Source organism: Aricia agestis, chromosome Z (genome assembly GCF_905147365.1).
Source record: "Aricia agestis chromosome Z, ilAriAges1.1, whole genome shotgun sequence".
In the NCBI taxonomy this organism is placed as follows: domain Eukaryota; kingdom Metazoa; phylum Arthropoda; class Insecta; order Lepidoptera; family Lycaenidae; genus Aricia; species Aricia agestis.
The window spans coordinates 23,204,497-23,216,237 of NC_056428.1; the positions used below are offsets into that span (position 1 = coordinate 23,204,497).

The 11,741-nt window shown below is 37.1% G+C and overlaps 1 protein-coding gene across 1 annotated transcript in view; it reads right to left on the bottom strand.

Annotated features, from left to right (window-relative positions):
• The window catches only part of LOC121738625 (sodium channel protein Nach-like), a 75,755-nt gene that overhangs the window by 60,699 nt on the left and 3,315 nt on the right, over positions 1-11,741 (bottom strand). The window contains exon 2 of the mRNA XM_042130811.1: positions 10,912-11,072. Coding sequence (XP_041986745.1) covers positions 10,912-11,066 — 155 coding nt within the window. The 5' untranslated portion in view covers positions 11,067-11,072. The remainder of the gene's footprint in view (positions 1-10,911; positions 11,073-11,741) is intronic.

Below are 11,741 nucleotides of genomic sequence, written 5' to 3' on the forward strand. Positions count from 1 at the left end.
GGTACGGAACCCTGAAAACATATTTATCACGGAACTACAATCAATATTGCTCATTTTGTAAATACATTTTAAAGAGATCATTTCAAGTGACCGAATGGCATTACTCGTTAAGAGGATACACCAGGGGTTAGAGAAATGAAAAAAAAGCACGTGTAATATCTATAGCTGTCTCCCTTACCTCAAGCCTATACCGCAGAACGCGATAGAGACAACTGCAGAAAATCCAGAAAATCAACGATTCGTTGTCCCCTGATTCCTTCTCCAAAACTTAACCGATTTAAGCACTTTTTTCATTAAAGATTAAAAAAAGGCTTGAGCTGTGTTCCTATGTTTTGCTTTTTTTGTATAATCTAGCCAAATCTGTTTTCTGGACGTTTGAACACAGCGGAAAATCTGGCCATTTTTTTGGGTTTTAGAACGTTCATATCTTATTTAATAATTAAATTATGAAAAAAAAGAAAACATAGGGACATCGTATTAGTGGCCGTAGATATTCAGGAAAAAAATTATAACTCTACTAGCATTATCCAGGGAGGAAACAGGGGACAACGTTTGTATGGAAAAAAGGGCGGTGTGGACTCCTCTTAAGGTTTTAATTTTTTTGGACGTTCATCATTATTGCAGTGGACCTTTCATATACATATAATATTATATATATTTATATATATATATATATATAGTATTATATGTATAATACTATATATATATATATATATATATATATATATATATATATATATATATATATATATATATATATATATATATATATATATATATATATATATATATATATATATATATATATATATATATATTATTTAAATATATATATATATATTATATATATATATATATATTTAAATATATATATATATATATATATATATATATGTGTCTAGCTGTTGCCATTGATTACGAGCAAAAATAAAATCACGATTGTTGTATAGGGCCCCCCTTAAATATTGATTTTATTTTGATTTTAGTATTTTTTGTTATAGCGGCAACGGAAATCACAATCTGTAAAAATTTCGGAACTCTAGCTATAGCGGTTCTTGAGATACAGCCTGGATCAGACAGACGAACAGACCCGTTTTCACCCTTTTGGTACGGAACCCTGAAAACATATTTATCACGGAACTACAATCAATATTGCTCATTTTGTAAATACATTTTAAAGAGATCATTTCAAGTGACCGAATGGCATTACTCGTTAAGGTTTTAATTTTTTTGGACGTTCATCATTATTGCAGTGGACCTTTCATATACATATAATACTTATACAGGTCGTTCGGGTGAACACCGTTATCCTTAAAACCATCAAATAAGCTATGCTATTTCATCTAAAAGGCGTCCAAAATGAAGCGTCACATGAAGCTCTCTGCCAGTTCCTTAAAAAACAATCCACATAAACCCTTTTTGTGCAATCGAGTTGTAAGAGCGTGGATCAGCTTGCCAGAGGATGTTATAGCAGCCCAGAATGTTATTCATTTCAAGAACAGACTTGACAGATATATGAAAAATCACTGTTAAAATGCACAGAGACAAACCTAATACAGGCAACATCAGTTGTGTCAACTGCTTGCCTGATTACCTATAATAATCTATACATCTATATATACATATAAATAATACATACATACATACCTACATACGGTATAAATAAAATTGGAGTGTCTGTTTGTAATATTGAAAGAACCGTTTTTTATAAAATGTATTTATAAATGTATACATATAGGGTACAGACACCAAAACAACATTTTTTACAAATTTTGTCTGTATGTCTGTCTGTCTGTTTGTTCCGGCTAATCTCTGGCTAATAAATGGCTGGAGCGATTTTGACGGGAGTTTTTAGGCACATAGCTGATGAAGTAAGGAATAACTTAGCCTACTTTTTAACCGACTTCCGAAAAGGAGGAGGATTATTTCACTTTTTTTATAAATGAACCAATCTTTTTTACTATCTTTGTTATCACATTTTGCTGACGCGGACGAAGTCGCGGGCAATAGCTAGTAATAATAATAAAATGGAGTAACAGAATTTGGCGCAAAAGCCTAAAGTTATAGTTTATAAAAGGGTGATAAAATCTATTTAAAATAAACTACAAATATTTAATAAACATGACCTTTGCGTATGGTATTCTTGTCTTTAATTATGTTCAAATTCAGAAATAAAAAATATTTTATATCTGTATTTGTTAATTCTGAAAACAAAATATGTTTCCAGAATACTACTTGTTGTATTTAGAAGAAATTAAAAAAAACCACAGCCGAACATAATACAACCTCCACCTTTTTGGAAGTCGGTTAAAAGAAGATAGACACTACGTGAAAACAAATTACGGTAAATATTTAATTAAGTACCTATAAAAACTGCAAAGGTATTTGACGTTCTTCAAGTTATCAATAAACTATAAGGAGCTTATAAGAAAGCTTTTTCAAGAAATAATTATTTATTTTATTTTCTTATTTCTTGAAAATGCTAATAAGCTTCGCTCAATATTATTTACTGGCCCGGGCTGTACTTAGATCTTGGAAATTTAATTTATTATATTTCTATTTGCGTCATAAAAATAATATGAACGCTGCCTCACTCAGAAATATTACCTCTAATTGATGATAACTTAAAATTAATTTAACTAAGACCGCGACAGAAAATATATTGAGTTTATTTTAAATTAAATATCTAGGATCTACTTATCGCACGATTATATTTATTGAGCCTTAAGGGCCTTATCATACTAATGATTAAGGGAGTTCTAGGGGCGATTGCACAGCGAATGCGATTCCATCATAAGGTCACCTTACTCTTAGGGTCAGTTCATATTGTAGTTGATTGCAATAAGACGGTGCAATTAGAGGATTCAATACCGGTCGTTAGCAAAAACAAATGAAATTAAATGTATTAAAAGATGGCCATGTTGTTAATAAACTTAATTTCATTTGTTTTTGCTAACGACCGCGGTATCGTTTTACGTGTATTTGTGTTAATTAGTGAAAATCAATGAATTTATTTAAAAAATCGGCTAAATACGAGTCAGTCAGGCTTGGCAATGAACACAGAAGGAACAAATATAAAACTGCATATTTGGAGGAGTTCATACTTACACAGACGGCAAGCGTAAAGTGTTTTAGCATGTAACGACGCATGTGGCCTATGGTACCCAATAAATCCAATTAGTCGCTGATTTTTTCTCTAGTGCTCATTGCCAAGCCACTATAATAATTATAAAATAAAGAAATCTATTGATAGAGTTACTGTATATTGATTTAAATTACAAAATAAGTTGAAGGCTTGGCTTGAATGTGATCTGAAAACTTTTTACGACAGAAGCATTGAATAGCTATGCAATATTTTGCTTGGCTACTTTTACATTTTATGTTTTGGTGGGATTTCATTTCTTTTTTGAAGGTTTTTTTCTTTTCTTTTCAGGCCATGTTATAATTTTTCTGTACTTAGCTTAGCACCCATTCTCTATCTCTTCGCTTCGTTAGTTCTATAGGTGGACAACGTAACGTAAATACTTCTGAGTTCTGAGTCGATTATTATATTTATATATTATAATTGACTTTTAAAGCTTTAATACTTGAAGGTGATAATTTTTATCATTACCGTTGAATACATAGTAGATGTAAGCGTCTTGACGTTCCTCGCAGGAAAGGAGCACACCTTATTTCATGTGATAACTTAAAACTCCATATAATTAGCGAGTAAGGAGTGTATACCGCCGCAGCAGTACTGATTAAATTATATATATTTGAATCGAATTTAACTGGTGCTAAATCTTATTTTTTGGTAGCATTTACCTTGAATGCTTAAAAAATCGAAATCACTATATGTTTCCATACAAATTTCAAGGAGTCCACTCGATTCCTCATGGATCCCATCTTCAGATCACCATTTTTGTGAACATGGTACCAACCTCGGATTTAACCCTGTACAACAACAAAATAATCATGAAGATCGGTCCACGAACGGCGAAGTTATGGTTGAACATATAAAAAAAATTATATAAACAAACGAACATATAACCTCCTACATTTTGGAAGTCGGTTAAAAATGCAAAACATTGTTAATCCGCTGTGAAATATGAACATTTTTTAAGTTTGCTAGCTTGACTTTAAATTAATATTGCTTATCTGTCAAACGGTGTCGCTTAGTAGAGGTGGTGGTAGGCCCCCAGTTTCGACGTACCGCCTAAAGGTAAGCGTCCACAGGTCGGTATCGTACGCAACAGAAGTCTCGCATCAAACGGATAGTTTTTTCACATTACGTCCTGTGAATTGGCAGCGTACGGATTACTGACTAGCCTAGTAAATGAATGGTGGATGGAAAAGTCAAAAGCAGAAATTTTGACTTAGGAACTTTGTTTGGACTTATTTGAAGATAAACATACTGGCTAGTCGGTAATCCGTACGGTGCCGATATAGTGGACGTACTGTAAAAAAATATCTGTTTGATGCGAAACGTCCGCTGCGTACAATACCGACCTGTGGACGCTTATCTTTACGCGGTACGTCACAACTGCAAGCATGATAAACTGTCGACGGCTGCCGTCGACTGCCGCCGACACGTGCCGTCGTCTGCGTCGACTGCCGCCGACGCGTGCTGTCGACACGTGCCGTTCGTCTGTAAGCGCTCTAAAATACACAATCTGTGTAAATTTCAGAAGTCTTAGCAGTTCTTGAGATACAGCCCGGAGACAGAGATACAGATGGACAGACGGACAGATACCGAAGTCTCAGTATTAGGGTCCCGTTTTTACCGTTTAGGTACAGAATCCTAAAAATAACAGTGTATTGATGAGTATTAGTCAAAGCTGGGCACCGTTAATCAAATAGTTAACTTCGTTAATCGTTAATCCGTTAAAAAAATGTTAGCTTCGTTAAATGTTAATGCGGTACATTTCGGACGAATTAACGCAAGTTAACGTTAATCGTTAATCCGTTAATATGTAATATGGCCTTGTTGTACTTATATCATTGCGTTAGTGTACATACAATACAAAACCCGTTGGTTTAAGGTTTTGAAAGTTAAAATGTTAGGGACAAAACAAAATACTATGATTATTCAGAATGGGCGTATATAAGGGGGGTGTCCAGGGAGTCCGGACCCCCCGCATTACTATCCATCTTACTTGTCCAATTTCGACAATAATATATGTACCTCGCCGATTCAAATCGGTGTGGTACATGTATAAAAAAATATTTTTGATTTCCTAAACACGTTGCCTATTTGCTGCTGCGGAACCCTTCATGGACGATTCCAACTCGCACTTGGCCAATTTTTTACGTTAGGGATTTTTAATAACAATAAACAAATCACTCTCTCTATAAGCACCGGTGCTGAGTAATGAAATGATAAAACGAAACAAATCTCTTCTCACTCGCACGCGCCTGAAAATGTATCTAGTATTGTTTTTGTTTCACTCGCTGCTGCCGTGCCCGACTCTTGTCATACTAACTGTCTGAACCTGCTTCCGCGCCGCGCCGCGGTGCCGCGCGGTAAATAGGCATTGGATTAACGATTAACAAACTTCTGCATATTAACGGAAGTTAACGAGTCCGTTAATATGTTTAAAAGTTAACTTAAAAGTTAATCCGTTAATCAAAATGTTAACTTCGTTAATTAACGATTAACGGATTAACGAGTTAATGCCCAGCTATGGTATTAGACTATTAGTCATTATAGGGCCAAAACGATGAGTATTAGTTGTCATTTTCTATTACCATTATAATCCCGGGATTATCCCGGGATCCCGGAATTGATTGTAGATAATCCCGAAATCCCGGGATTAGAAAAATCGCCCGGTATCGAATCCTCTAGTCGTGCCATGCATTTTTAAAGGTGCTCCCAGTCCCACACAGCAGTTATATTATAACGTTAGATACTTTTTTACAAATTATAACAAAAACACGTTAATTTATAGACATATTGTATAACGCATGTTACACGCTGTTATAAAATGTAACTGCTGTGTGGGAGCACTAATGAGTCTCTCGGAGCTGAACTTTATTTACAATTTCTCGGAGCACTCCCCGTGATACAATCAAAGATAATGCAAAATGAAGCCAGATTACGTCGTAATTCATGTTGGATCCAACGTCTGGTTTTACTAAATGGAGAACAATTTGCATGCACCACTAAACATTTGCATACCCGATTGGCTGATGTGATAATAGTATGCTTAACTTTTACCGTCACGGGTCTAGGGAGAACCCACGTGCTGTTTAATGGCGGTATTTTCTTAAATTGACATGGTACGATCGCATGTTTCCGGACAATTTCAATGCGACGCGACGTGAGGCCTTTTACAGAGTGGAAATGCGTCGCATTTCTATTCAGCCCTGGATTAGGCGGGTCCACACCAAGCGACCCGCCTCGGGCGAGGCCCGCCGCGCGCAGCAAGCGAGCAGCCACGGGCGAGGCATGCTTGCCGAGGGCGAGGCGGACGGGCGTACGCAGCAAGGTTGCCTCGCTCGAACAGCCCGAGCCATTGCTCACAAAGACACGATGGCACCGCACGTACGCCCAGCCGTGACAGCTTATTGCTTTTATTTTGCTACACACAACTATAAATAATAGGAGAATCTCGTGTGTATGATCCTAACAAAGACTCCATTTTTTTAGGTCCTTAACAGGAATAATCATTTTGCGGCTGATTTTTCTCCAAGAATCTTCCCTCGTCCCTTTGTTAGTGTAATTGGAATCCCTGGCATCCCAAAGCCATACATTTGCGGCGTATAAACTTATTAGTTGTCGACTCTGATCTGACCGAGGCGCCTTTGAGCATTTCAAAAAACCGACACCGCTCGGCTCGGCCGCGCGCGCGCTCGCACGAGCGTGAGCATGCGCCCGCCTCGGGCAAACAACGTCCACTGTCCACACCAAGCGAGCGTACGGCGCATGCCGCGCGAGACGGGCCTCGGCCGCGGCGGCTCGCTTGGTGTGGACCCGCCTATAATAGGCCTATAGGCCTATGGGCGGCAGCGTCCTATGGCGTCCTAGGATGGTGGCAAATTACGTACATGGGGCGGCGAAATTAAAGTGGCTTATAACATCATAAAAAATTAAATCCAGCCCTGCTTTTAGTAAGGTAAGTATAATTAATCATAATATTACAGTTTTGCTTAGGTATGTGAGGATACATGCAGACTCAACCCGTGATTTAACGTAAGTAGGTAGGTATTTACTACCTTGGTTATGTTTTTATTTTTCAGAATTGGCTTTGTATACCCAAATGGAAAAATGAGTCGCCGACTAACAGAAAATGAAATTGCATACAAAGGTATACAATTTTCGTGACTCTGAAAGCGAAGGCAGACGCCGTGCAGACGCCTCAGTAGAATATTTTGGAAGGGGTAAAGGTTAGAAAGGGGCTAGTATTTTGGAAGGGGTAAAGGTACTATCCTAGTGCCCCAAAAATGAAGCAAAGATGCGATTTTTGTCCCGGATCCAAGGATAAAAAGTATTTGTCTGTAAGCCTTGCAATAAAACTATATAATGCAAGCCTCATTCAGTACAATTACTTATTACTTACCTTACCTTACCTTGCAAAGAATAATAATTTTAGTTTAGGTTTATTTAAGTTGTAAGTACCTAATATTGGTTATAATTGATAAAAAAATTCTTTACTGTCTAAATATTTGTTGTTTTTTGATTAATAATTAAAAACATATTAATCTAAAGCCTTTATAATATAAGTAGAACGTAGTAAAACGGGTTTGAAATATTATTAAACTATTTTCTGGACCCCACACATGAGGGAACGATATCCTAAACGCTTACCTACATCTTTATTATAGTTTGTGCGTTCTAAGATGATATGGGTGACAGTTTTCCTTGCTACGGGTTTTTTTACAAGAAAACAAAAAAATCAAAATGTAATAAATATTCCATCTACAAAAACAAATGTTTCCTATAATTGTAAATGAATAAAAATGAAAAGATGCTAAATGCTAACTTATTAATAAAAATATAAATATTAACTGTGAAATAGGAGTAAGTATAAAATTATTGTTACGAAAATATTTGAAAAATGTCATATGCATGAAACGGAACTTATGTCAATAGAGATTGACTCTGTTGAATCGAAATCAAATCGATAAAATAAGGGCGGACATCTTAAATCGCCGGCACCACTGAAATGTCAGTACGAAATCGATAATTTCGATTGCAATTCCTTTACGAAGTGATTCGATATTTTTTTAACTATCGATTAATTTTTGTTAGGTAACTTCCCTACTATTGTCAGTTATAATGTGTCACGCATATCATCATAAAACGCACAAACTATAAAGATGTAAGCGAATGTTATGACTTATAATGTTATAACACTCAATTATATTTTTGTTGGGGAAATGCACTTACGCTTGGCAGTTTAGGGAGGGCCATCGGAGTATGTAGGAGTGGCCGGCGCGGGGGTGGAGGAAATGAAACCTAGCGAGACAGCGTTGCCAGACGTCCCGATTTTGGCGGAACGTCCCGATTTTTAAACCAAAATTCAATGTCCGGCGCGGGACAGGCTCAGTCCCGCTTTTCGGGGATAAGAGTGTGGGAGATAAAGGGGTGGATTTTCTATGGCTACTTTTACTACTTACTGTCAGATAAACGTAATTTTAAGACAAATAAAAAGCAAACGTTTGATTTCATACGTTTTTTTACCGTGTCCCGCTTTTGACGGAAGAATCCCGCTTTATTCACTCAAAAACTCTCAAAATCCCGACGTGGCAGAAAAAAAATCTGGCAACACTGTAGCGAGATGAGACAGAACGATGCACAAAATGGCGCTGCATAAAAAAAAATTCGAGTGGCGCCTACGAATAATAAAAACTAAGGAATTGTAACTCCCATACTATTACCGTTTTAAATTTGGTTCCTTTTGACACTTTTGATCTGTCATGTAACGTCAGCCTAGTACCGCTCAAGGTCACCTAAATATTGCAAATGTATTGAAATGGGTAGGTACCTAAGGTGCAATTTTGGAGCATGTTTTTTGACGGAGTTACTTTTCCTTAGTTTTTATTATTCGTAGAGTGGCGCGCATAAAGTTTATTTTGCCTTATAATGCATTCACAATTACGCATTCTAGTTTTTTTTTTTTATATAGTATAAAATTAGGAGGCAAACGAGCAAACGGGTCACCTGATGAAAAGCAACTTACTATCGTCGCCCATGGACACTCTCAACATCAGAAGAGCTGCAGGTGCCTTGCCGGCCTTAAATGGTTAGCTCAGTGTGAGCTAGCCATATAAATTTGGGTCAGGTCACAACTCACACCTAAAGGCTTTAAAGCAGTGGTCCCCAACCTTTTCTTCACACGGGCCACAAACATATTTTGATCCTGGAATTGCGGGCCGCAACAAAAAATTTTTAGGATTAAAAATTACGTTCTTCAAAATTAACGATTTAAAAGTGGAAAAATTCTGAACTTTAACGACGACTTTACATTATTTTGCCGGTGAGCGTGAATTTCAAAATGATTTAAAAACATCATGCGGGCCACTGTTAAAGTCCCGACGGGCCGCGTGCGGTCCGCGGGCTGCGGGTTGGGGATAGCTGCTTTAAAGGCTCAAACGGACCAACTGCATGTGCGAATTCCGCATAATAGGCCCAGTGGCGTAGCTACTTAGGAGTAAGGCGGGGGAGTGCCCCGGGTTCCTCTATCTTTCAGATTGATAAGTACCTACCTAAGTAATTAGACTTTAACTTGCAAAACTTGTTGGTTCGGGTATCATCAGGAGACCTCGCTCAAATAACTAGAGGGCCTTAGGTGGTGGATTTTATGTTTCGGGTTGTTAGTTGTTACATAGCTACGCCACTGATCACATCGCCACTTGACGTTGCAACTAGGGAATGCAATCTCGCTCTCGCGAGATCTCGTTCTCGCGAGATCTCGGCCTTTTTTAGCGAGATTGATCTCGGACAAAAAAAGGCGAGATCTCGCGAGTTTGACGAGATTTCACTTGACCATAAAAACGTCTTATTTGAAGCGTGGACTGACACGGACAGAGTTGCGATCACGGAGTCAAAACAAAGAGGAGCTGGCCTAAGCAACGGTGCACTGTGATTCTCAACTAGGTCCTGAATTTTGACTTCTCGTTGTTTTGTTAGTTATAAAAGAACGTCACGTGTACGTTAAATGCCCTTTTGATTTTACGCACCGCGGACGTTTTGTGCGGTTCAGAAATGTAAACGTTGTGATGTCCTCTAACGTGCACGTTAAAAAGTTATCGTCGACGAAAATTTAAAAGCGTCTCCATATATTTCCATACATTTTACTCCCCTATATCGTTTTACCGCGGACGTCCACGATGTTACCGCCACGTCCAAAATTATAAAAGCGCATTAGTAGAGAAGACTGGCTGTTTCTTTCATTTGTTATTTGATAAATAGTAGATACGTATGTCAAAGTTTACTACTTAAAAATTATAGACAGATACATCAAACAATGTTTTTGATGCATAAAATTCTATTGAAAAAATCGTGAAAATGAATGTTAATCTTAAAAGACTTATAATATTTTTTTTTTTTTCGTAATTTATTCAAATATTGTGATCATTTGCAAAAAAAAACCACCAAACTGCTAATCTCGCGATATCCCGAAATTGGCGAGATCTCGCGGTATTGTATTCATAAGCTCGCGGGATCTCGCTTGAGCCCCAATTTTGCGAGATTTGCATTCCCTAGTTGCAACGTGAACTTGGGGGCTTAGCCAAGACGTTTTCTTTATAGCATCTTTATTGAATCGCAATATCAAAATGAATGAAATTGACGAAAGAGTTCGATAATACAAACTTGACATTCGAGTAATATCAACGACATACATTTAGATCGGCGTTTTTATAAAGAAGCGATAAAGAAAACTGTTGTTTAAGCCCCATGGTCCTTACTATTATAATTTAACAAACCTCTCCGCAACATTCAAGTCTTCCATCACGATGTACTTGAACCCATGTAAATCTGTCCTTTTGCAGAACTCCACAAACTTCTCTTTACAGAACTGCCACAGGGGTTTCTTCGCTGCCTTTTTCACGCGAGACTTTTTCATTTCGATATTAGACATGCAAGCCTGTCGAATACACATGAAAAATTGTAGCGATGCTTATATTAATTATCGGGCTGACATCGATGTTAACATTCCCGCACGACATGGAATTATTAAAAATGTATCGTAGTTTTAGGTAAAGTTAACTTAGGTAGGTATGTTTAGTGCAGAATAAAAATATATTAAACTAAAAAAAAAACAATGTAACAACTCTGAATAACTGATAAAGTCGCAAGTTGCAACCTTTCATGAAATACATAAAACCAAATTTTCCAACACTGAGGGGGCTGATGATGACGAACTATTGCTAAGAACATTCTCGATCATGTCAGCATTTAATGAAAAAACTCGATAAAAATCGGTCCACCAGCTAATGCTACGATGTCTGTCTGTCTCTTTTACGCCCGAGCCGCTGAACGAGCTTACGTGCTTACATAATATTATAATATTATGACAAGCTGTCCCGGCAAACGTTGTTTTGCTATATAAAGTATTTCGCCCATAATATTATTTTATTGAAGTGACTAAATAAGTATGTCACCAAGGCAACGAGCCAACGACCATCGCACAAACAATAGTCGCCGTCAGTCTCGAGTTGTAATAATTTGGTATTATTTATTGAACAAATGCACTTATCAATATAAAAAGTACGGTATACTAACTACCTGTGATATAAAACACAACCTGTATCGT